This window comes from Protomyctophum parallelum (assembly GCF_964188405.1).
Source record: "Protomyctophum parallelum genome assembly, chromosome: 15".
NCBI lineage: Eukaryota > Metazoa > Chordata > Actinopteri > Myctophiformes > Myctophidae > Protomyctophum > Protomyctophum parallelum.
In genome coordinates this window covers 6,380,144-6,407,395 of record NC_139710.1, presented here as the reverse complement: position 1 = coordinate 6,407,395, position 27,252 = coordinate 6,380,144, and the positions used below count along the sequence as shown (strand labels likewise).

Genomic DNA, 27,252 nt, shown 5'->3' with positions numbered 1-27,252 from the left:
CAGTAACTCAGAACCTAAAAAAAGAATTCCATCAGTCTTTGTACCATAATTCATTTTAAATAACGGCCAGCTCATCTGACTTGCAACGCCTCATTTGATGCTATATTTTCTGTCGGATTTCACAAGCGAAAGGGAACGGCCCCATATTTCAGTCGGCCTCCAGGAATCGGAGCCGAGAAGACAGAAGGACCTGGGCTGACATAGTACACTCCAGCAGTATGGAGGAGTGTTATTCTTTCCGAGCCATTTTACAAATGAACGCTTGAATTACAAATATTTGCGGGAAAAAAAAAAAAAGGAACCCTTGCATATTCATCTCGTGGAAAAAACGTGTCCAGAAAAACACTGACAAACATTTTATTCATTATACCTAAAATAGGGACAGAGAGAGGTCATTTGGTTTATTTCGCATGAGCAACAAAATATGTATCGGGCGCATAATCCAGAAGGAGGGACGAGAGGGGAAAAAGGGAAGGGGGGGGGGGGGGGGGAGTAGGGGAACGGGATCCAGCAGGGGCTTTTAACCCATTCTGAACGGGCACCCATTTTGGTGTCGGCATCATGTTATGCTTTAGCTATTTAAAAATAGCAGATCTACAAGCTCATATCGCGCCACCGAGTGGCGCGATACGAGCTTGTAGGTCTGCTATTTTTTTGAAAAATCGAAGAACGACTGACATTTTTAGAATCTGATCTCAGGTCAGAATGGGTTCATCAGACCAGTGTGTGTCCGGCGGAAACCTCGTGTGAATCTGATCTCGGGTCAGAATGGGTTAAATTATCCTGAAGTGCAGCCCAGTGTGACGTCCAGACAGCTATCCCCAACTTCTTCCCACAAAAGTATTTTTGTGCCTCTGTAGTGAGGAGTAGGTGGGGGGGGGGGGGGGGGGGGGCATGGGGGGGAAAGGGGAGGCTGCCGTACCGGGTGGCGTATCCCATCCCCCCCCTCCGACGGACAAACCCGTGAGAGGTAATAAAAATATCAAAACCACTGAGGCCCCTTTTAGCCAAACATAAAACACATCTGCAGTAAAAGGGAACAGTAGTTCACAGTGGGAGGCTGCAATAAATGCTTGGTAGGAGGGTTAAGAAGTACAGCATCCCGCTTGCCACAAATCACTGCCTGTGCCGCACACACAAACACACACACCTGTAGTCTTCACACACGCTGAGAGTGTAGACCCTTACAGTAAAAGGTTGCGCATGCGCGCGCGCGCGCGCACACACACACACACACACACACACACACACACACACACACACACACACACACGTAGTCACCTGCATGTTATCATTAACCAGCCAGAGAGGTTTTCCCACTAGCTGGCTGCAATCTGGAGGAGAGGAAACTGAATTTGACACACCACAGTAGTGGTTTTGATTTAGTGGCGGTGGAGGGCTGTGAAAAAAGCTTATCAAGGGCCAGATAAGGACAGATAGCCTCAGGAATGAAGGTTAATCTATTACACATGGCTCCCAGAAGCCTTTATCTGTTGCTCTGCAGACTCTACGGTGACCTCCGTGGACCCCCTGCTACCTGGCTATCTGTTACTGTAGGACCCACCATGTATCATCTGCGCCGACTGTTGTTCAATCCTCTTTCCCTTTCCAGAAAGCATTTTTGACGTATGTGTCAGAATGAGATTATGTGGGTGTAGGGCATTCAAGGTTTAAAAATAAATCCCTTTTTAAGCCGAATGGACGGTTGTAAGGACAGATTTGTAGGCGGCTGCTTAATGTATTGACAACAAGTGTCTACAGACTGGTTTCTCCAGAACGCAGAGAAAAGAGAGAAAGGAAGAATGCTAGGGGGAGAAAGCCATGGTTAGGTTTAACAGGGTAAATCAACCATGGCTGACAGTGAGTTGTGATTTTCTTTTCTTTTTTGAGATATGATGACAGTTGCCTACAGGTTGAGCTACATCTCCCTTCAGCTCAATTCCACCTAAATGTAACACTTCTTGTATACTGTATGTAGTGATGCACACATTCACCTCCATGATGTATGATATCACGCAAAGCACACAATATATACATTTTGCTGTAGCCTTTCCATTCATCAGTCATTGGAGAGTAGATTTCATGAGCATTTCCAAAAATAATCTGGAACAATGTACACTATGAGGGCTGCAGCTCCACTCTGTGACAGTTTATTTCCATTTTGCAATGACCGTTTCAGTTAGAGCAGACGTTCTAATATCTATAATTTTAATACCTGTTATTGACTGCTGTAAAACCATATTTACACTGCCCGCATGCATCAGTCTTGTCTAGTCTAGTCTGAATGAAATTTCTGGAGATCAGCTGACTGGATTGTCATTCAACTCTGTGGGAATGATTGTTTATTACTTTTGGGGACTAAATGGTCAAGGTCACAACAATTAAGGTCAAGGTTGAAATGGATCCAACTTCATTAAACATTAATTGGTTAATAGTTATTAGGCTGCCCTGAAGAGATAATTAAATGTTGAAAACGGTCACGCTCACTAGCAAGGGCAAAATGACATAAGGGGTCATATGAATGTTATTAATAATTACCCCTCATCAGTAATTTTTTGTCCTATCTTGAATATCTTAAAAGGATCCCTGGCTAATAAGCTAGGTATGCCGTAATGCATTATAATTGCCCTCTATAACTAAAATGTCTTGAGATATTTGAGTTATTTTACAAATGGTTAATCTTTTACTCAAGGGGGACAATGCCCATCACAAGTTGTCATTTATCCATGTGTGGTCCCAAACAACGTAATACTTCCTACGGTTAATATGAACATCAAAACAATATTCTAAATATGATGAATGTATATGCATCCATACATTCCATAGGGCTTGACCGCACATGGACATATTACATCATCAGCCTGTGACGGGTCAGTAAAAGATCAAGCAAAAGTAGTGAATGAAGGTGTTTTTCATCAGTTCTAGACGTCAATTATAATAGCCTGGAATCCATACTGATTGCCTACGTTCACTATCAGTCTGGCAAGGGTCACCTCGCCAATTATGTAGGAAAGTCAAGAAGTGAGTGTTTTACACTCAGATCCTAGAAATTATAATGTATTATGGCATATTTGGATTATTTGAAAGCTTTCACCACATATATCAATATGGACAATATGACATGACATGCATGATACACAGTTTACGCGCAATAACATATAACTTCCAATGACAATTGTCTGACAATCGTGACACAGTCATGATTTCTATGGCAGGTAGTCTCGTCTGTCATAGAAATCATGACGTATGCCTTATTTTACCACCCCACCCACACATTACCCTCTTCCTGAATAGAACCGCTCACCTGTTTGACATGTCCGTCTCCTGTCAGCCTCTTTGGCAAGCGAGGTGTGACAAAAGACTGTGATCTTGTGTGTGTGTGTGTGTGTGTCACGGCCTGGGGTGTGTCTGGAATACCTGTGAAAACCCTCTATCACCTCCACCACACGACAGGCCTCAGTGCGCGAGCGATGACGGGTCGTTTCAATAGTTCAGCGGGAAATGCTGAGTTTGGTGCCAAGAAAGAATGAGAGAGAGAAGTGAGACTTGAGTGAGTGCTGCCAAGCGAACGCTCTGCTGTTTTCAATTTCTCTGCCGGCGAGAGTCTGGAACAACGGTTCCTGGAGGCGTGACTTCGTCCTGACTACTTAGAAAGACTATACACTACAGAACCACTCTGAGGTCCCAGCTGCTGAACAGAACTGGCCCGTTTCTGACAGCTGAGAGCACTGGCACTTTTTGCTCTGTGTGTGTGCGCGCCTACGGTATGCACTTGTGTGTAGCCCTGTGCACAATCATGCACACCACACATCCGTGTGTGTGTGTGTTTCCCTGTATGTGTGACTACACACATTGTGAACACAAGCCAGGAAGAAGGATTCTCTCCCGAGGAGGACAAAAAAAAGAAAATGAGCGATGGGGCCCAAAGATGGATTCCATCTTTCGATGATGAGAATTTGATAGCGAAGGGAGGAAGGGAAGGGGGAAGAAGAAGAAGAATGGGGCATTAAGGAGAGCTAGCCAAGACTCCCAGGTTACAGCTAATGGATTTCATTAAGGACTGAGGCCTGGCTAATAGCACTGCTAGGACATCTGGACACTGGATTCATTCAGCAGTGCTGCACAGCTAAAGCAAAGAAGTGTGAAAATAGAATAATAGTATAATGATTTTCTCCGTCACTAATGCAACATTGTAAATGTCTAACATTCAAAACAAGATATATCTGCATGCTCCGGAAGCCTTTCTACTATAAAAGGTTAAGTCAAATGTATATTGATGATATACCAAAGTATCTTTGTATATCGATGCATTTAGCAGATTTTAACAGGGTGGAATTCTTCAACTCAACTCGTGACATCACAAAACTGCTGTAGCAAATGTAGTCCCCCCCCAACATTTATAAAACATTTATTGTTTATAAGAATACCAAATAATAACATTATTTGAATATCCAGCATTAACTTTTTTTCTTAAGTTCTTTGCCCACTGATCCTAATAGTGACATGCGCAGTGACAAAATATACCAAATAGGGGTGGACACTAAATTATTATTACATATAGGTATATAAAAAGAAATGCTTTATTATTATGTACTTTCAATGTATGTATATCTAGCAGCTTCCTGCACTGGTGATGACATCGCTGTGCAATTCCATTCTCCTACCTTTACAGTAAGTTGTTTCCATATAATTCTGTGCAGAAAAACTGTTATCGTTTTAGTATTTCAATATCAGAAGTTGTCCCTTATCTTTTGCCCAACCTTTAAATACAGGTAGGGCAATTTTAAGTATAATAAATAAATAGTCATGTTATCTAAAACCATCAACACTAAGACCATAACTTAACTTACTCTAGCTGTTTTGACTCAATGTCTAAGCTTTAACATTATTATTTTGTTGGCTAAACTGTTGTCTTACAGCACTTAAATAAATAAAAAAGTACTAGGGCCATAACTTGTACCTAAAACAGGAATGGATGTGGTGCCCAAGCTAAACTTACCCCCAAGCTCTACCGGAGCTTCCAAATCACAGAGGAAAGAAACACACCTCTGTGTTCTCACTGCAGGAAGTGTGTACGAACTAGGCCTATCCTTTGAAAAGCCCTCGGCTAATTTCTACCTGATTTCTTTTTTTCCTGCAGCTTTCTCAGAGCAGAGAAAGTAAAAACAATTAGCCACCCGACCGCGTCGAGTGACACATAACTACATCACCGTCCATTTACTGCTCACGCCTGACCCCTTAATGAAATAAATACCTTTTCCTGACACAAACTATGGGAAGCAAAGCAAACAAAAATAGACACTTAAACCCATCATTATCAGGGCTGTAATGGAAGCCAGATGGAGAAAAGTTGGGGGCATACCAACTTCTTGAGGTAATAATGTTACTCCAAACGATTCATCTCTCATCTTCGCGGTGTCCTTTGTAGAGTCATACCTAGCTTGTTCGGGCCTAGAACCCAGTGCACACTGTTTCACACTGCCTGCCTTCGGTGATGATGGTATTACTCCACCGAATTCCTGTAAGGAAAACAACGCTATCTAGAAATTCCGCTCTGTTCTTATTTCGGCTTTCTGGTCTCCCATTTTGATCAACGACATTCCTCCCCCTGCGCTCCCTCTATCACTCGTGCATTGCATTCCACTTCCTCCACCCAGGGTACAAGAGTACCTGGCTTATGTCTTCCACATGCGGGCCTGCTGACGTTGGCCGGAACAGGAGCGAGTAGATAAATTCTCCTGGCGTCTCCTCCCGCACGGGGCCATCAGTCTCCCCGGACGTGTCTTATGAAGTCAATTTTACGCTGTCCAGTTCGATTTGGGCTGCCACAGCCAGATGTTCCTCCTATCCCGCCACACCCGCCTCCCTTGGTTTGTCCGACACAGTGTAGATCCCCAGGCTGCAGGAAGAGCACGTTCGCCTCCCCAGGAATGTCCGCTGCGGCAGGCGCCGTTTTAGACGACGATCACGACCGCCATTCATTACAATATGTCAGAATGTTGCCCCTTTTACAGAGATTGATTCCGTCCCGGGGACACCGTAGATCACAGGGAAGATGGGAGCTGTGGATAATCTGGTGCAGGCAGCCGTTACCAACCATGTATTTATCGGGTCGCTCTCGTTCTCCTGCTGACCAGACCTTTCAGTGTGAATGTAATTCATCAGAGGCGCTTAAAGCAGCAAGCGCCTTGGCAAACAAGCATTTCATCAAGGCCGTCGCTCTCTCTCTTTTCACGTGAGCAGGGGTGACAAAGGTAACTTGAGTCCCATCCCGTGCTGTCCCATTGCACATGTAGGATATACACCCTCTCTCTCTCTGGCTCTCTTCGACTCCAAACCAAACAGAGAGGACGCAGAGAGATTTGCTCGCGGCCCTCGTGCCATAATGTTTTATGACTGATGATTGAGTCCCAGGAGTGGCCTGGGCCAGGTTCAACAGGCATCCACGGGCCTTCCATTCTGGACCTCAGTCAGCAGATCAGCTGATAGACTGCTGCTTGTCCGCTGTTTGTCTTGGGCACGCTTCCCTAGAAGGCAATGAATGATTAAGTAACTGGCTGCCCTACATGTACAGTGTATTTAATTGCTTTCTTATCTTGTAGTTGAGCAATAGGTGAGCTGAATTTATTTTATTTTGTTCAAGTAATAATTATTTCAGGCGATAAACATGAAGAATATGTCAGTGTGAGTGTCGCCCTCAAAACATGTTTCGGTGTGGAGTGTTTTATTTGGCTCATTGTGACACAGTCTTGTGTTACAGTGCGTAGTACATAATCACAAATACGTGACAGCTGTGTTTTGTCTGTGTCTAAGCACCTGTAAGTGCATGTGCACATGCCCTTGTCTGTGTGTGCCTGGATATCTCTGCATTAATTATTATGCACTTATATATAGCAATGCTATATATGGTACACATATCTAGAGAATATTCATATTTTCTGTATAGGCCTATGTGTGTCTTCCTGTCTTAGTTTGCATATGACTGCATGTATGTGTTGTGCTGCTTTGTAAAGGTCAAGACATAATTTGTTTAGTTAGTTGCTGCTACTTTTAAGAGCAGTCTTTAGTGTTCCTTGAAAACCTTTACAGAATCAATTTGCCTGAAGACCTCGTTTTTGGTCAAAACATGTTGCCTCTTTGATTGCAATTAGTGATGCTCCGATGTATCGGCCACATAATCGGTATCGGCTGATATTGCTGTTAACGGTCATTATCAGTATGGGCAAATAAAACTGACATTAACCGATTGCAGTAGCCGATGTTTATCTGTTGTTAACGCATACATTTTCCATTGGCTATGTTGGTATGTAGGTTATCCGTAGTCTACCAAGCTGTAGATTCTGAACATGTATTTCTTGTATTGAAGATCTATTAGTGGCTCATGCGCATAGTTTCCCTGGCACAAAAGGGGAAATAAAAACAACAAAAATGAAATAAACATATCTGTATCAGTATCGGCTATCGGCTAAATTGTTATGTTATCGGTATTGGCCAAGAACTTCCATATCAGTGCATCCCTAGCACAAATACTTTATACCTTTCTTTTACTTTTAGTATTACATTATTAGAAACATAGCTATTGTCAGCAGGCAAATAATTAATTGTCTATTTGTTGTGAATAATGAATGCATTATATTGGTTCACGGCAAGTGAATACTGTATTTCTTGGCTACTACTGAAAAGGTTTGTGGATCCCAGATTAGAGCCCGATTGATGTCAGATATTTGGGTCCTATCCCACCAATTACAGATGTTTTGACTGATATTTTCATTTTGAAAATTAAAAAACAATATACAAACTTTTAAGATTTGATAGAATGTTCTATTTGAGAGCATTTTCTTGTACACAAGAAAATATATAAAAATTAACACAAATGAGTTAACTTTATTTAACCACTTAAGCCCTACTCAAAAATGTTGACAATCATCACCTGTGAAGTGCTTGAATTCAGTTGACTGAATAAACCGTGTTAATACTGGTAATTATGACATGCACTCCCATAGTAGTGCTTTCGCAAAACGGAAAGTCACAGGAAATGGTTATGGTTTTGACTTTGACTTGACTTTTTGTGAACCTGTCATACACTTTGTCAGGTCCAAGCCTCTGTGCCCCTGACCAACCCCGGGGTCTCCCAGCTGAGCGTCCGTAGCGACGGTAAGATCCTGGCGTCGGCCGGTTGGGACCATCGAGTGCGCATCTTCAGCTGGAAGAAGCTGCGGCCCCTGGCGGTCCTCCAGCATCACACTGACATGGTGATTAGTGTGGCCTTCTCAGACCACCAGGAACCCACCCACAGGCTCTTGGCCACAGGCTCCAAGGACCAGCGCATCAGCCTCTGGTCTATATACAACCAAGCTTCTGACACTGGATAAGTTGAGCTATTTAGGATGGGTAAAGGGTGGATGGTGACGCTTCCTTCAGGAGGATTCAATCAATGCAAAGCATGCATGCTGTATGCTTTATTCTTTTCTTTTATACAAGTAAGTATTATGGAACTGATAGTCATTGAGTTGAGCTCCGGGTTATTGTTTGTGTGGAACATTGGTCCATAGCTGCTTCTAGAGGGCAATACACCTGGAGGTAGTCTCAGAAGAGAATGAAAACAACTTTGACTGATGACACACAGGTTGAGATAGTCACTGCATTTTTATGTCATTCCTCATTGCAAACATGTAAAACAAACTTATCAACAATATTCACATAATCTTTTAGCTCAGCATCTATTTGTCTTATACAAATCTTTATTCTGTAACATCATACATTTCTTGGGTGCAGTTTGTTTACTTTGCCATTTCTGCATTATGTCAACACAACAGCTGTCGATATGAGAATATATGTACACTGTAGATATCTGATCAAAGATTGTTCAAAGAGACCAATTGGTTCTGATTAAAATATAATTTGCACTTATGGCATGGCAGTTTCACATTGTTATTACTTTAATACTATAGATGTGAATAGTTCTTTACCTCCAAAAATGTGTAAACTATTAGATTGAAATTTAGCCTAGGCTCCATTCGCAAGGACTGTTGTTATCAGAATGAGAGGCATATAGAATTTCTATTGGTTAAAAATCATAGCCGGTTCATATGCCTATGTGTAGATTTGGTGCAGCGACATAAAAAAGTTTGACAATTTTTTTTTCTCCCAATGGAAATATCCTAAAAAGCAGAGTCGTATTATAATCGGTGACTAGACTATTTGACATTCAATGTTCTTTTTCCACAAATGAGTCTTGTAAAATAGAGGTTGTCTTATAATCAGAGTTGTCTTATATTCGGCCGCACAATACGATATTAACGTATTATATACATGGGTCAGTGACGTGACACCCCAAAAAAAGTGTTTTTTTAAAACCTTTAAATAACAGGAATAAAAATGATTTACTTTTGTTCTACTCACTCTCATCTTTATGGAAACATATTTTGTTTTTAGATATTTTATTGGAATCAGAATTTATTCAGCATTTTGTTGTACTTGTGCCTAAAATCGTCATATGGTGTGACATGACAATAATTGTTTATAAAATGAAAATGGAGTACAACTTTCTTAAGTTGCTCACTTTATCAAAGTCCTTTATCATAACTAACCTGTGATCCACTATAGTTTTGTGAAAATGTATTAAATCTGTATATTATTTTCGTAATCAACACTCAATGTGAGGCCCATGTTATCGGTCTTTCAATATATTTTGCATTTATTGTGACAAAACTTTCTCTAAAATTACACAAATATTTGTGACTCTTCCTTAGACTATTTGCTATGTAATCCATAAACATTAATGGTTTCATCATTAATAAAGGTATGATTTTTTCACTATTTGGAACGTCACACCAAATTATTTAGTGTAGAGTACTGTAGAGTACTGAACTTTACAGATTGATTAAACAATTACTCAGGAAAAACAGCAACAGGAAAATTGCTTTAACATTGAATAACATGGCAATGACTGAATAAAACAAAATTAAACACTTTATTGTGGATAGTTGCAGATTTTAGGTGAAAATGTTTAAAACAAATGTTTAAATGGACAAAAGAAACATGGGACTTTGTTATTTATTGCTATATCTGTAGGAAATTACAGTTTGTATCATATGGTGTGACAAAAAAGTCATATGGCGTGACAGAAAAACAGTCACACCATTATGATAAAGTGTCACACCATATTACGTTTTCTGCACTTAACATAACCTTGAGGCTACTAGCTACACATTAGCATGCTAACAACATGCTAGCTATAACAAAGCAACAGAGATTTACATGTAATTATGACCAAAAAATCTAATACCTTAAGCTTTTTTAATGAAAAAGGTGTCACACCCACAGACACTTGGAAGAGTCGCATTTGTCAGCGTTCCAACAAGATCGTATTTTATGAAAATGTTAAAATGATAATTCACCACAGACACCTGTCATGCTATTGTAATGCAAGTGCTGAACAGCCTTACTGAAGAAGTACCTCTCTATCCCAATGGGTGTGTAAACAATTGCCTGTTGAAATTTCCCAAAATGGTGTCACACAATATGATTTTGGTTTGGGGGACAAAATATTTTTGATCAGAAATGACTGAAAACATTATGCTTGGACTTTGAAAAGATTAGGCCCACAAATAGACATCTATATTATATTTATGGATTTTTTTTAAAGAATTTTAGCATTTTTTTCCTTAGTTTTATTTAAGTTCCTACTTTGAGAAACAAGGCCAGGACAGTCGCACCATATGAGTTTTGCTGTGTTTGGTTGACAATTCTGAAGAAATGAGGAATGAAATGTTTTAATCTTGAGTATGTTCACATGGACCATAATGTCCTGCACAATATTCAGAAGGTTTTTGACAAATATATTTCTTATTTATACATGAGTGACACTAAGGACAGCCAGGGACACCATGTCACGTCACCCACCCACATATTAAAGTTTGACATTACACATTGACACCAGGACGGAGGACCACACATAGGGTCCAAGAGGATATATTATCCAGTCTATAGGAATAGGAACACTAGTCTATGTGGTTAAAACAAAGGTGGTGCATGTCACATGTGCAACTACATTACTGTTTATGGTATGAGGCCTGCATATACACCAGACTTGCATACACCCCAAACTGGCCTGGTATCCAACCCTGCCAAAGCATTCCTCCTTTGCATCTGTTCGTCTCCGTTTTTTGGACTGCTCATAAATAAATAAAATGTATGAGGGACTAGGGAGTGGACCATCCTGGGGTTTTTAACTACTTTTACATCTAAAAGTTGACATTTTGCAAATAAGTAAATACCTGACAGTCAAATTTCACCTCCCATTGTTTGCCAAACTCCTGGCGCTTTGTACTGCTATGTTATTGTGTTGTCTTATCTGGTAGGAGATTTGCGCCAGTGGACTTGTATATTTGTGCTATAAAGTCGCACCTGCAGGGCCGTAATCCACTGTTATTCTTGCCAGCCTTAAATTGAATACTGCCGCCCAGAAGAGAGAGAGAGTGTGCGTGCGTGCGTGCGTGCGTGCGTGCGTGCGTGCGTGCGTGCGTGCGTGTGTCTTTTTTGCCTCTGCAAGCATTTTTGCGCCTGTGTTTGTGTTCATGTGCATGCGTGTTAATCACATAAAGGGCCCACAGACAACAGAACGTTTAGTTGGTTTAGTAGAGCTGCTTATAAACAATGGCTTTCCACAGCCTTGACTATCGGAAGCCTTGATGAAATAAATACACCCCCTCTCTCTTTTTTTTTACTTAACTTTTGTTCTTTTCTTTTTTTAGGTGAGCAAGCAATGTCTTATTTACAGATAGTAAGCAATGGCTAATGCTTACTTTTGTAACATTTCCTTTTCTCATTTACAAGATAATTATTTCTCCAGTCTGTAACTTTGGTTGTCTTTGCTGCATGCAGAAACACATAGCTGAGCTTTAAAAAAAAAAGAAACAAAACTTTCGAATGGATTTTTTTTGCAACTTGCGACATTGAAATTAATCAGCTGCACTAGTACACAGGTACATTTCACATGTATTGGAAAATATACACGTTTTTTTTTTTTTTTTTCATTTGAAAAAGTTAAAATGTTTGAACGCAGCCACAGAAACAAATTGAGCTGTTGGTTATTCCTCCTGGTTGGTTTCTAACCCATTCTGAACGGGCACCCATTTTGGTGTTGGCATCATGTTATGCTTTAGCTATTGAAAAATAGCAGAGCTATTTATTTATTTTTAATTCGAAGAATTTTTAGAATCTGATCTCAGGTCAGAATGGGTTAATCAGACCAGTGTGTGTCCAGTGGAAACCTCGTATGAATCTGATCCCAGGTCAGAATGGTCTGATTCAGTGAGCAGCACTGTCTGCATGGTGCGAGCTGCCGCGTTACAAGGCCAGTGCCGAGAGGCCCTGGCGGGGGCCCAGACTGCAGACAACCACACAGGCGTTCTGCTTCATATAAACCTGGTCCCCTGAGATAACCCCACTGAGTATCATTTGTGGTTTTTGTTTTATTTACGGGAACAATATCACTCAATGATGTGCAATAGCAATGACTAATTGGCCAATAGTCTTTATAGTTCTACTTCTCCAAAATGAATATGAATTGGTATAATTAAATTATATGTGGCAAATAAAAAGTTAAATCTTGTAAATATTCTCAATTCATGGAATGATTTGCTAAGTTGTATCCACTGCCATTTATCTAGCGATCGTTAATAATGCCCACTAGGCTCGCCATGTCGCTCTCAAAGCATGGTGACTTTGTCCCTGGCCATGCTGATGACAGCCTACATTCATAATAGCTTCCTAGTTCTCCTGTAGACTTTGAACAAACAGAGCTGTGTCATCGTGGCCTGGCTTCCGTTCGTTCACTGATAAATCAAACCATGGGTCCATGTGCCAATGACTGCTGAATGGAGCACACAGCAAAGCCTGTGCCTAAAAGGTGTGCAAGTTGAGGGGGGGGGGGGGTGTCTGAACGTCATAAATCACTTCATAATGGATCAATTAGGAAGTCAATAAACGGACAGGGGGACTAGGGGAACCCCTCCACCCCACAACAGACCCGGACCAAGACAATAGGCCTGCTGCCCCAGTTATCACTAATGTGTATCCTCCCTGGCTTTGCAGGGCAGGGGTCAGCCTGGCTTTGTGATTGCCCATAATCCATTCAAATGGGTGAGTAATGTAAGGGCATATTGTGCGTGTATATACAGGCACATATCACAACATTCACAAGTGTAGCCTACACGGGTGCAATATAAAAAAAAAAATTAATGGGCACATTTGTTATTAAGCAGTTATTTAGTCAATTGTGAAATCTATGTAATATCTAATGTGTCCAGTGATGTATTGTTTTTATACAGTACTTTGTTTTATTTTCCCACATTTACTTTCCACGTAGAATGTGATGGCAAATGGAATAACTTTTGCATCATTCTGGTTTGTTTACCTGCAGTGTTTTATTTTTTAATGATGGTACCTAGGACGGAATATATGGGCAGGTAAGGCGGCAGAAATGTACACAGAGGTTAGCCTAAAACAAACGGAGCGGCACATTGATAGGCCTGTCACAACAGATGTTCCAGATGCGGCGGAGTGTCAAATGATGCCTGGGGTCGCATTATCATCCATCCTCCCCGTACTCCTGATACTTCTCTGGCCAAGCCCCCCCTGGCACTCCTGTCTTCTTGGAGCTGAAGACATCTGGGCATAGTCAACTCTCCAACATTCAGCGATTTGACGTAGACTCTTATATGCAGGGTTTTTTCGCCGTTCATCAGTGTGAAGTGAGTGATAGATGCATTGCATACATTATGCTTCAAAATAGCCTAGACTTGTTGAAAGCATGCCAGAGCCGATTTACGTGCTTGGGCAGAAAAGGTAAATGGAGATGGTATTTTGTTCCCTTTACACGTTACACCACATTGAATTGATGGTAGGCCTATATGGGTTTTATATTGAGTTGTAATTCCTCGTAATTCCTCTAGCAGGCGCAAATTCATTGATATACCAACAGTTTGTGTGTTTGAAGCTCTGGCCAAGAATAGAATGGGGTGAAACAGGGCTTCGTCACTAACTGTGGTGTGTGTGTGCTAACGAATATGTTTCCCGAATCCCGATCTTTTAGTGCAGGGCTATAGGCCTATTAGCATATAAGAAAAATATACCTTTTCTAATTTACATATAGTTATTAATCTGAATCCAATCAATGACATAATATTATTTGTGACTGTTTTATCTAAATCAAGAAAATGCATTAGAAATATGAAATGTGTGGGATTTCGACGTATTCGTTGTCCCTAATTAAACAAATGTCAGGGTGGCAAGTTGTCCGCAACTCTGCATTATGAAGCATGTGATCTTTGTGCATGGTGTCAGAACAGCAGTTAGTGGCTATAGTAATTATTATGGCCATGAAAAGTTTTTTTTTTCTTTCTTTCTTTCTCTCTCACCTGCTGACCCCCCCGACTAGCAAAGTGTCGGCGCAGGGGGTACAGGTTCGGCGACCACCGGCCCACATCAAGGCCGGCGCTGGGTGGATAAACACAGCTGGGTCGCCCTAAAGGAAGAGTCGCGGGGTGTCGGTGTCCTCCGCCTTCCTGGCGGGTTCCTCTCCTCTCATTACCTCCAGTCGGACCTCAGCCTCCAACCTCCGTCCAGACGGACGCTTCCTGTCCACGCTGGAGGGAGCTGCAGGAACTGAGAATATTCGAATGGAAAAGGCAGGGTACGTGTTTGTAAAATAGAAAACGCAGCACTTGCCTGCATAAATAGCCTATAAATGGCATGTTGCCCTATATTTTTCATTCAGTCTTTGTTTTCGGTCCGGTGCACAAATATAAAAGACATGCATGCTAAAAGATAACGGACAAGAAGGAATATTATACATCGACTCTTCTGAAGGTCAATACAATAATGATCGGTTTCCGACATTAAATAGATAATTAGTCTAACAGCTAACGCGTGAGTGATAGGCTATGCTTACATTTTTGAGGGGGCTAGCTATAGCCTCTATTTGTGTATAGATTTTCGTCTTACACAAACATTAAATTCCCATTTACAATGAATGGAGAATTTACGTCATATGTGGATGAGCAAATGATGATGATGTACGATTATAATTGCGCCCCTCACTTCACACGGGTGTTATTTTTTTTAAACTATTTAACGATCCATTCCAACGCCATTCAAATGACATGCCAGCCAGACCTGGCTAGTCTATTTCAATGGCATTATAGGCACATATTGGCGGTAGAGTGGTATAGAGCCTACCCTAAACAACACGAAATTATACGACCAATTAGTCGCCGTTTAAATAAGTGGAAAGATGATTTAACCTTTGACATTTTTACAAGTCATTAACTGTCAAAGGTCAGGCGCTAGCGGCATCCTTTTCCTCTAGCCTACCTTGGAGCTCAAAGCTGCGACGGGGAGAGAAAAATAGGATCTACATTATCGGAATGAATCATTAGGCTACGTTTCCTTTTGTTACCGTGACAGTCACAAATCCCCAAAGCAGACAGTTTTTTTCTCGACGAGATTAACCTTGACAACAAAGCATTCCTCACGGAACTTCAAATGGAGATGGAAATCGTTCAACAGATAGGGGGGTTTCTCAACGCTCCAAAAATATAGGCCCAGACTACAACTGTCCCATTAAACATGAGAAATGATATCCTTTTGGAAAGGAAATGTACAAATGCCTTTTTCCTATTTGTGTGACATGGAGTTCTCATTTTCTGGGAACACAGGTAGTTCATGTGGTCGCTCCTGCTGTTACACACACACACACACACACACACACACACACACACACACACACACACACACACATGTACACACACACACACACACATATATATATATATATGTACCGGTATGTATATATATATATATATATATATATATATATATATATATATATATATATGATAAAATCACTGCAGTAATTTTGCCAATGAGGGGTTTTCTTATAGGAAAGTATGGACAACTACAGTCTGTGGGAGGGCTGGCATGGTTAATACTGTTTTATTACAGGTGTGTGCGTGCGTGGAAATGACTTGGTGAAAGTAGAACACTGTCTGTGTTGAGAAAATGGGCACCTCCTTTCTGATTTACATGTATTTAACATGCATATGATGGCTATACTAAGTATATGTGTATATGCATGCGCTTCTTCATATAGAGCCAGGTGCAGAACGTGAGATTTGAACTGCTGCCCATAGTACAGTTCAGTCAGTGTTTAGACAGCTTCCAGCTTCTCATTCCCACTGATACACTAACACTGCAACATCGCAAACACAGCGAATCCGCTCGGAGAGACCCGAACAATACTATCAGTGAAGTAAGCTTTCGTGTTTCCCTCCGCCCCTGCATGTAGTCGTGCAACAGCAGACCAAGTCATGTGAATGGAAGACTGTCAGAGAGACCCATATGTTTTTTATGAATTAAAAAGTAAAAGAATTTAATGTTTATTTTACAGATACAGAGCAGTCATTCTGCTTCTTTTTTTATTTACTTTAGAATTGCTGCAAGTCAGTGCCATGGTACAAGCTTCTCAGAGCTGCTTGAGACGTCCATAATGTTTCAGAATCAAACCTTCTGCTTCCTCCTCAAACAAAAACATTTCAATGTGTGTCGACACCCCCTCTCTGATGAGCTCAACATGCAAAAATCTCATCTACCTAGAAGCTCGATGGACTATGATAACATATGGCTTTTTTGAAAGCGAGAAAACGAAGAAAAACAAAAAGTGCATCCAACACAAAAAAAATAATCATTCAATTCCAGTCCGTGATCAAAACAGTTTGTCCGTCCATTTCAAGGAGTCGTCCCTTCCCGCCTGCGTCCTTTATTTGCATGGCTCAATGTATATGCACTGCACAGGCAACCGGGTGCCCTGACGAGAAGGTATTGCTGTTTGGGGTTAAAGGTCAAATCAGACCTCTTCGAGGGCTCCTCGGAGGACCTGGCTGTCATCCATCCCGTGAAGATACGTTTCCTTTAAATAAATATGGCAGGATTTAGTTTCTCTCTTAGGTGTGTGTATGTGGGGTCTCCAGCAACCAGGGCCATAGCTTGCGAACCCACCCCCCTTGTAGGTTGTATAAGAGCCACAAAGACAGTCATCTTGTGTGTTTTTTTTCCTGCCTGTTCGCATGCATTCCCCACAGTGCCATTATCCAGAATCACAGTTCGCCCTCGGTGGGCAGCAGTCATTATCTCGGCCCATAGTCATAGTTAGAGGGAGCACTCGTGGCTGAGTACATGTTCGCCGTGGCGGGATTCATGTGATGGTGGTACGTGTGGCCCCTGATGCCGGGTAAAGGATAGGGCGAGGGCCGGGTTTTGGCCCCCAGGTAGTGTTCATAGCTGGTGGGGTACTTGTAGGGGTGGTGGTGCAGAGTGTCAGGGGGTAAAGAATGGGGATCCGACCGCAGGTCGTGTGGAGGACTGGGGCGGCCGCCGGTTAGGGGCACGGCGTGGAGCCCTCCCGGGACGGGCAACGCGGGGCTGAGGACGCGGGACATGAGCTGGTGAGCCGGGTCCGCGTGTATGGGTGTGGCACTGGGGTCTCGCTCGTAGTCCCGTCTGCTGTCCTCTGTAGAGCAACAGACACATAGAGGAAAGTCAGAAATAAGTCATTCGGAGACGTTGTGTGTACATGTGTCCAACAAGTGAGCCTTGTTCTGTACTAATAATAACTAGTAATATACTGTTTGATTCTTGTTTTTTTCATTATATTTATTTGATCCTTTTTGCATATTTTTTAAATGATGCTTTAATGTATTGTAATCACTTTGCATATATTATATTATAAATGTACAAATAAATCTAAGAGATAACACGAGACCTAAACAAAAATGCCTGAATGTCTGTAAATTTAATATCAATAATATTGATATTAAATTTACCACCATGATTATTTATTTATTCTATATTATAGACTTTGGCTTAGCCACTATTCAGTCTAACAAAGACAGTATATAGACAACATAATAATACTGCCCAAAAAATGAAGGCGTGGAAGAATGGAAAATGTGTTGCAACTTTTGTTATTTTTATTTTTTAAATCATCTAAGTTACCGTAATGTGACTTTGTCTCAGGTGAATATGAAACAAAGAGAGCTAGCTGCAGACCTTTCTCTGAGCCGTTCTGCTGAGGGGGAGACGACATTGGGTTCCTTGTTCTGGCAAAGGCACTCATTATTGGCAGGGAGCCTGGCCTGTGATTCCTGGGCCTAGAGCAGGGAGAGAAGATTCAGTTACACAGACAGTTAATGAGCGTCAGCACCACAGTTCCTTTATTGTACATATAAAGATAGATGATGTGTGGGCACAATAAACATATTTTCTACACTGATGCAGGTGCATAAAGGGCATGTATTTGTATTATAGGTATTCAGATGATGTTTATTTCTAGAATAAGCATCAATTATATATACATCAGCATTACAAGCAACCATGAAGCTTACAAAATTCCTGCATTTATCGCTCAACAGGGCCAAAAAAAGATTACGAATAATAGTATTGTTTATGCAGTCGGATACATGACTTAAATTGAGCGGTTATAGAGACATAGGGTCATAAATACAAGCTTGCAGATTATTTTCATACTTTCTAAGATTGTGCCATGATAGCCTAAAAGGCAACATTCTTGCAGCATCAGAACAATAATTGGTGTCAGAGAAGTCGTCAATCTCATAGAAATGTGTATCGACTTTCCAATGTTGCCCTAGGATTGTCTAACTCTAACCTAACTCATTCCAGCAAACCTTGCCCACCCAACACAAACAGACTAAAATAACATGAAATCTTGTAATCAGGACTAGTATGTTATTTTGTCTTTCTTTTTTAAGACTGCCAACAAAATTCACGGTTCGATTCAAGATGGTGTCATGGTTCGACAACAGAAATGTAGATTTTTTTATTTTGTAATTTATTAAAACTACATATTTTTGGTTTTAACTTTGAACAATACCCAACTTCTAGGGCAGTGGTTCCCAAAGTGGGGTCTGCGGACCCCCAGGGGACCTTGAGGGGGTTCCCCAGCAAAATGTGTTAATATACAGTAGCATAAACATCTATTAATTAACCACTTTAACCCATAGGATATTTGAAAATGTAACAAGTGTGAACCTTTTCATTGCACATTCCATTCAAAGGGTGCAAAAAAAAAGCACTGTAGCTTTTCATTTCACTGTTCAATATTGACGTTGAGGTACGAAAAACAAGCGCTCCTCTTCCCTAAAACACTCCACTGAACTTAGAGAGCATGGTGTTGTTGTGAATGGGTATGGTGCACAAGGTTATATGTGTGTGTGAAACTGTATTTTAGTTCTGCAATAAAATAAAATAAAGGCTGTTCGGCACACACACACACACACACACACACACACACACACACACACACACACACACACACTCACACACACAGTATATTCTATATTCTATAAATATATACCTACCAGTCCTCTGGGTCACAGTCCCTGAAGCCCTTGGCGAAAGGATTACTGGCTATCTTCAGCTGTGTGATCTGGAAAAGAACATAAAATGTGCCATGTAGCATTGTTGGAAAGAATGTCTTCTCCAACTCAACCAGATAAGTATAGGCCTAGGCCTATACTCTGGCTAGACTTCATGTATATTTTATATATTTGTAACGTATAAACTGTATGTCTTTTGCATTTTTTCTTTTATGTTTCTGTAAAGCCAAACAGTCTTCATCCAGACATGTAGACTAAACAATACAAAGAATGTAACCTGCACTCCCCATTTGCAATGAGCACCTGAACCCCTGTTTGATTAAATACCTTCATTTTAAATAGTTATAGGCCTATGACTGTACATGATTATGCTGAGCATGAGACATTTTAGTTAAGATAGGCCTAATGCTGACAGACAGGACTTGGATCAAAGAGGAATATAAATTACAGGTGTATTTATGAAGTTTGACCAATTACAATATAATCAAAGACCTTTTCATAAAAGTGTAATTTGTTTATTCATAGTCATTGCACCATATATCATTTGATTATATCATTGCATGTGAACTCTTTTTTTTATAGCTTTTTGCCAAGTGAAAACTATTTTATTTTCAATAATCACAGTAAAGAAATATGGTGAAAAATATCCATCTCATGAGGAGTTCTGAGATGGATATTCGTCCACAAACTATATCCATCTCATGAAGAACTATAGTAATTCTTTGTGAGATATATATTTTTCACCATATTAATTTGTCCTTACGATAATTAACTTAGAGCACATGTACCTTAGTACTATATACCTATAATCCTATACATATACCATAATTAAAGGTGGAAAGGCATGCCTAACTATAAGTGACACATGTGACCTACTTTGTGCATATTTGCCTTATAACATTTAGATGAAGTCACAACCTTGCACAACCTCTAAGTCAGTTGAATAAATATTATATGACACTAAAGTTAATAGACTAGGCCTATAGGTCTACCCGTATTACAGTGATATGATTTGAACAAAAAAGAAAGAAAAAAATAAAGAAATCAGTCCGGACTGCAGTGACATTGACTGACCCTCTCCAAACATAATAATTTGTTAATTCGTTTCTTTTGACCGCAGGGAAAGAAAAGCAAAGATTTTTTTTTAAAGGAACTCAATCGCCTTTCATCTATTTCCTGACATTTTTGGCCACATATTTGCCTCGTGGAGAAATAATAATGGAATACAAGAAGACTCACCCCGTTTCTGTTTTCCTCCCAGAATTTTCCCCAGTGAGGGGTGGGAGAGGCTGGACAGCAGACGGCTGGACTTTGAATTTCTCTAACTATAAACTTTCATGACAGCAGAACAGCCTAAGTACAAATATAATTTATGAAAAGCTACTACAGTGAAGTCTGTTCACAGAAGTTGTTGTAGGATATGTGGGGATTATCTGACGAGGTACCATTTGAGGGGGCAAAACCTTACACTAAATAATACTAAATTGTTTATAGGGTCAATATAAGTAATATAATATAGCCTTTCCACAGGAGTATCTTTTTATATTTTTCCCAAAAGAATACAAACAGCCAATAGCATATTACAAAGTTATCCCCCTCACTGGGGAAAATTCCGGGAGGAAAGACGGGCACGCACCGGGGTGAGTCTTCTTGTTACCGTATAACGCTACTCCCTCTTGCAAAACGGTTTGTCCATCAAGACAACTAAATTAATACACAAATTAAAAACGAAAAATAATATAATTCCCATTTTATTGCATTTAATAGCCTACGCAGATACCTATGCCTTTCATGTTACATTGTTTTCGTTCATTTATCTCTGTGGTAGAAATGAATATAGCTTTTAATGATATTCCCCAATAACCGTTAGAACCGGATATTTATAAGTATCAAGAAGTGTAGCCTATAAGCCATGGCAATACCGAGATGATCGAGGGCGTCTGTGGTCTGTCTATTCCCCCTATTCCCTTTTTGTTTTCAAAATCATAATGGCACTATTAATATAGACTTATTAGTCAATATATGTCTCGAGTCAAGATATCCTATTTAGAAGTAATTTCCGTTTAGTCTTATAGCGGACATTCATTCACATCTGTGCCTGATTCATATAAGCCTTAAAATAAAATAAAAATAATCTTAGAATCCAAATATAGACACACGCGGGGGCCTTTTTGGGCTATACAGTATGTGTTTGCATGCCACACAATATGTTGTGTTATTTATCATAACATAATAAACCATCAAAGTCTCAAAGACTTTCCGGTCCGGGGTTATAATAATTGCTTCTCTTACCCTGTGATTCTGGTACGCTGTCACCGCTGTGAATCGTGTTTCTTCAAAAACAAATGTTTTATAATTCTCTTCGGCGTACTTCTCGCTGTCTTTCCGGGGGTCGACATAGACGACGTGGAACCTCGGCTGGTATCTATGCATGGAGTTTAGAATGATCTGCAGAGAGGAGAAACGACATACCGGTCATACAGCATGCATTCATTCGAAGGAATCGAAGCCTATTTGAGCTTAATTCTGCACTAATTGTTCAACTTGACTGAATGGAACGACTAATGCTCGTGATTAACATCTATATGGGCATATACATTTGTTAAAAGGTAGATTGCAATGATAATGAAACATCACAGCTAATGCATTATAATATTAGCTTGTGTGTTATGGTGCACGTATAACTGACGGCCTATTATTTTCCCCGTTGTGCCCTGTCCTATAGCCATTAGCCTATCGATTCATTTATACTTTTTTTGCGTTTAACTTTGTGCACTTTGACGCAAACTATGTAGCCCACTATAGGCCTGCAGCTTATTGCAACGCACATCAAATTATAATGTAATGCATGATGCATCGTGGTCAAGCATGGACAAATTGGACCAATAAATAGCTAAATTGAGAATGAGCAAATGTGTCGTAATTAGCCTATTAGAAGCCATCTGCCACCATGGCCTCGCGTCTGCATTTGTGTATAGGCTCCTAGGTTGAAGGGCTTATGTGAACGTGCACGGTCTTAATTGAATGCATATGTTTTCTTCCCGTTTCGTCTCCCATTACAACTCTTGTCGATGCAGCCTATATATATACTCACATGGCCATTATCGTCCAGTAAGTTGTTGGTGAGTTTGAGTTTATCGAAAGAAACGATTTGCTTCATCCACTGCGCGCCTTTGGCGGGGGAGTCGGGGTGGTAGTGAACTCTCCCGGGAGTCGCGGGGTCCGCCTTACCGGCGACCAGCCACGAAGAGCTGTGAAACGCATACCTAGAATGACACAACAAAAACACCGCATGAACACCCACGACAGGCCAAATGTGGCGTCTAATTTCCATCGACTCGCTTAAATAACGAACCTATACGGATAAATCTTTCCAAAAAAGTGGACATTTTAAGGAGTTAAAATATACCTCAGGGTGTTGTGGATAATCATTTTACTGTACCAACGAAACTGCATGCTTTGTTATATTTTACCTATATCGTTTGTCGTCAACGGGTAGGAAGTCCATTAGTAGCATGTAGTCCGCCATGGGATCCATTCCAAATATTTTCACTTGGAAAGTTGGAAACATTCGCCTGGCGAAGAAGAAAATGTGTGTTGAGTTGAGTGGAACGTTTTGCCTTCTATAATACCTATATTGCTCGTTGGAGAGGAGTCCTATAGGCCTATAGTTATTCTAAAGGATGGCTTGCTGTTTCTAGCTTCTTCCGTCCGAGCCTGCATGTGCAGAGCAGAGGCTATAGGAAGACAGAGGCCGCGAGCAATTGAACATGACGTGATTGAGCGCGTGCATAAAGTGAGTACAGACCCATGGTTTAGATTCTGGGTTATCCAAATGGGGATTTGGTTTTGTAGCCTCTTTCACGTATAGGCTATATAACATCTGCAATTCACTGCGATTTTCTCTTCTGTCTTCTGATGAAATCCAGACACACACACACACACACACACACACACACACACACACACACACACACACACACACACACACACACACACACACACACACTTATTTTTCTTTCTTACTCTCGTAACCCAGTACTTATGTGTGGTGTGACGTAGACCTGTAAGCAATATAGCCTATATCTCCCAAGATGGTAAAGGTTTTATGGAAAATGCACTAAGTGAAAGTGATCGTACAATCACAGCTCAATTAACGTCAGCTTCTATTCAAGACGGCAGTTGTGGATAGGTGAGGCTAAAGTAGCTTTTAAAGTGCTGTCCTGGTTTTTGGAGTGATAGATCAGTTGTCACTTGTCAGGTATATGGAGAGAAGGTAAACTGAAACTCGCGCTGTCCGTGCCTTCACTTTTGGAATTTCCCAAAAAGTAAAATAAGAACATTATGTTCCCCGATAAACGTCATTTGATTTAGCCCTGATGAAGAGAAATCAGTGAGCCACATATAGTAATTATTGATTGCAACTTTTGCAGAAACAAAACAAATTTTCAGCAGAATTGGCCCGATTTTTGCTGCCTATGCACAATATTGCTCACGCTCACGTCATCTTCATCTCAGTAGCCTACTGCTAATGTAAACGAAAAATGTCTCCTGAGATTATAAAGTGGAAACCTATCATTTGGAAACAATTGTCATCCAATCCAGACGCATTTTAGGCCCGAGTATATAGGCATATGAAAATAAAGTGACTAATCAAATAGGATGTGCACGCCAATAACCCAAGAGTTTAATACATAGCATACTATATGATCTGCGCTCACACTTTATTGAATGCAGTTATGCCTATATCCAAAGTCGAGCGCATCATCGTGGTGTTTAAAAATGTAAATAATTAATAAGTAATAATAATCATCATCGGTTGTTGTGACTCATCCAAACATAGGCCTAATAGGTGAATATTTGCACAATATACCTTTGCAATATCACACGTGACATGCATAACTCAGACGAGGCCTAAACTGATTCTTGTCAGATTTCTTAATTCAATAGTTAAGCTATTTTATTTCTTGCTACTTTCCAGCTTATTTCTATGATTTTGACTAAATTGGATTAGACTAAAGTATTACAGACCAATATTTTTTGTATACGTTTTAGGTTATTTTGTATTGAATTTGCAACAGCCATATAACTTTTTAGACATCTGGAAATGAGGCCCAAACAATCAACACGTTCATTCAGAGAATAATCAAGCTCAATGTTTTTGCAAACTCAATAAATCAGCCATCTTGTTATAACATTTTTGTTCAGTCATATTCCTCTAACTCACCTGCCAGCCTTGGTAACAATCATCTCTGTCCCGAGGTTGTTAAATTCGTCCCATAAAGCTTTCATTTCCAGTTGAACGTTAATGTTGGCTACTTTGGGGTTCTTCTTCACTATCGACTTGCTGTTGGGAGTCGAGCTGGACGATGAAGACGAACAGTTGGAAGTCCCGGTGTCGCCCTGCTGGGCCTGCCCGGGGTTCGACCCCGAATAGTTGTAGTTGTGCTGAGCGGCCGGGCAGGGCTCGAAGTGGGCTTCGTGTTGGCTGTAGGGGTCCCCCGGAGAGGGGGAGAGGTGGTAGCTCCCCGGCGTGTTCAGGCTGCTTAGGCTGCTTGTCGTGAAGGCTGCAACATCGCAAAAATGGGACAGCTGCGTCAACCACGGGCTGGATATTGCTGAAATCATTCCAAAAACTGGATTTTACTGATATGCGCTGCACTTTGGGTGGTTACAGAACAATGGCTGAAAATGTTTAAAAAAAAATAGAAGTGAGATTCTGTTATCTTCTTAGAATAAAAGATGTCACACAGAATGCGCCACTTTCGATAAGAAATAGTTTCCGTCATATAAGCATTCATTAATCCTCGACGTTGCATCCAGCAGCGAACTAGGTTGTCTGCGCTAAAAGACAGTCTCACTGCATTTGCTTTGAGGCTTGTAAATGTCCGAATAGCGACAAAAAGTCAAACTGAAACCTTGTTGTGTCCTTCCCGTCGAATTATCGAACTATTTCGAGCCCCAAAAATAGACATTGGTGCGTGTAAATTCTTTTTTTTTATATGCTATGCATATTGATTTGTGTTCTTAGAAGTAGCCTATACTTCGTCTGTTCTGCGCTACTTCTGTGTGCTAGTAAACTGCAATCCAGAGTCTTCTCTTATCTCACTCGGAGGGCCTCCCCTTCACGATAAAACCGGTTCTTATTTCTATTTAGATAAGGAACTGCAGGTAATGTGCCTTTCCTCGCCTTGGGACGAGACTGATTGACAGTGAAGTGCGCCCCTTTTTAATGGGCTTTCCGGCACTCATTTACTTTTGGATAAGGGTATCGCCCACATCGTCCACCATTAACAATAGACGGGGCTAACTGGCACAGTGGAGTATAAACGGTTTACAAGGTAAACAAACACTGATTTGCATGGACAAACAAACAGGCGGTGTAACTGGTTGAGGTGACTGTATTATCGTTATTTGACAAATAGGGATACGGAACTGACCCCAGTGAGCTGAGAAGGTCTATTATAGTCTGTTTTTACCATTACGCACGGGTGCCCTTAAAGAACCCTCCTACTAACTTCATTTTCAGCACTGCTCTCGCCAATGACTCCACAACGCTTTGGGTGTGAACGTTTTTTGTTCTCCCTCAGATCGCCTGCTTCTCTATGTTGTTGGTGGTTATAGACGTGAAACTCAGCCTAGTTTACCTCTAATGCAATCATCTTATTTCCATGTTTGTTTCATCTGTGCATCAAGCAGCTATACCTCTTCATTTGTATTTTTATGGGAGGGTTTAATTACAACTGCTTGCGTATCCTATATAGCCTCATGCAGATCTGTGCATGCCTGCCACACATCAGCTTTAGTCTAACTGTAATAACAGCATAATAAGCGATCAGAACATCAAGCTATTATTGCGCTCGTACCTTCCATTTCCCGGGTGACAGTGCTGTAGTGCATTTTAAAGGAACTGTAGTTGTACAGGTCTGGCTTGTGCTGGCCAGTAGCAGTAGTGCCTTGTTTGTCAAACGCTGAGTTTCCTGCTTGTTCCGCGGCCGAAATCAGAGAGGCAATACTGAAAGCATTTGCCTTTGGAGATAGGGGACCGCTGTCGTCCATAGGCGAGAAATCGAGTTGAGAAACACCGTCCCTCCTCCGCTTTCCAGCCGCTCGGTACGCTCAGAAAGCAAGATAAGGCTGCACAGAATGGAAAGCAACGTGCATTGGAACAGTTTTACATTCCGCCCCACGGTAGCAAGGGCTGGTTAGTTGGAGAGATAATGAGTTTTGGTGAGCTGGATATAACCTCCGTGTGTTACAGAAGCAACAATAATTCCCACGGCCAAGACATGGTCATCTCGAAAAAACGGTTTGTCTCGTACTCAAATTCATTTGGTTTGCCCGAACACGTCCTCTCGTATCAAAACATTGTTCATCCGCAGCGAGAGCTTCCCTTCTTCCCCCATTCGGTGGCGGGGGTGATGTCATGTGAGTTCAGTTCGCTGTAGTCTGCCTGGCTGAGAAGCTACTGCCGAGAGAATGTCAAAAGTGAGAGCTCCACGCCTCCAAATGCACGACACGAAAAAAGTGCACATGTCTACTCTCTCCAATGGATGTTTTATTTGAATAAGACCTTGTTGTCAATCATGTGTCACATTCAAATTCAGCTATATGGAGAGAGAGGGGAAAAACAAATTGCTATGTTCGGCAGTCGGCTCCAAAGTGCACCAGTTTACTGTAAATTATACTGTATTTGTGCGTATTTAGTTGTTTAAGCCCCATATAGCTTGCGCTGTGCCGACATTGCCAACGTACTGTATATAGGCTATACTGTGTCAACGTATAGTGAAGTAAC

At 41.0% G+C, this 27,252-nt stretch overlaps 2 protein-coding genes across 6 annotated transcripts in view; one reads left to right on the top strand and one right to left on the bottom strand.

Annotated features, from left to right (window-relative positions):
- gnb1l (guanine nucleotide binding protein (G protein), beta polypeptide 1-like) overlaps window positions 1-9,305 on the top strand; it is a 44,934-nt gene extending 35,629 nt beyond the window's left edge. For both annotated transcript variants that reach the window (XM_083783833.1, XM_083783834.1), the window contains one exon: window positions 8,094-9,305. In XM_083783833.1, the coding sequence (XP_083639959.1) occupies window positions 8,094-8,372 (279 nt within the window). In that variant the 3' untranslated portion in view covers window positions 8,373-9,305. The remainder of the gene's footprint in view (window positions 1-8,093) is intronic.
- A 6,699-nt stretch (window positions 9,306-16,004) lies between these two features.
- tbx1 (T-box transcription factor 1) lies at window positions 16,005-26,895 on the bottom strand. Of its 4 annotated transcripts, none has more exons than XM_083784939.1 (8): window positions 26,324-26,895; window positions 24,685-25,024; window positions 22,931-23,032; window positions 22,552-22,723; window positions 21,750-21,905; window positions 19,440-19,507; window positions 18,058-18,212; window positions 16,005-17,572 (listed from the first exon to the last, which is right to left on the bottom strand). In XM_083784939.1, exons 1-8 carry the CDS (start codon window positions 26,514-26,516, stop codon window positions 17,190-17,192), a joined length of 1,569 nt encoding a protein of 522 aa, XP_083641065.1. In that variant the 5' UTR covers window positions 26,517-26,895; the 3' UTR covers window positions 16,005-17,189. The 4 variants fall into 4 exon arrangements, with proteins under 4 accessions (XP_083641065.1, XP_083641064.1, XP_083641066.1 ...); XM_083784938.1 differs by having other exon boundaries at window positions 16,006-17,572; window positions 24,685-25,075; XM_083784940.1 differs by having other exon boundaries at window positions 16,006-17,572; window positions 18,112-18,212; window positions 24,685-25,075.
- Window positions 26,896-27,252: the final 357 nt, after the last annotated feature.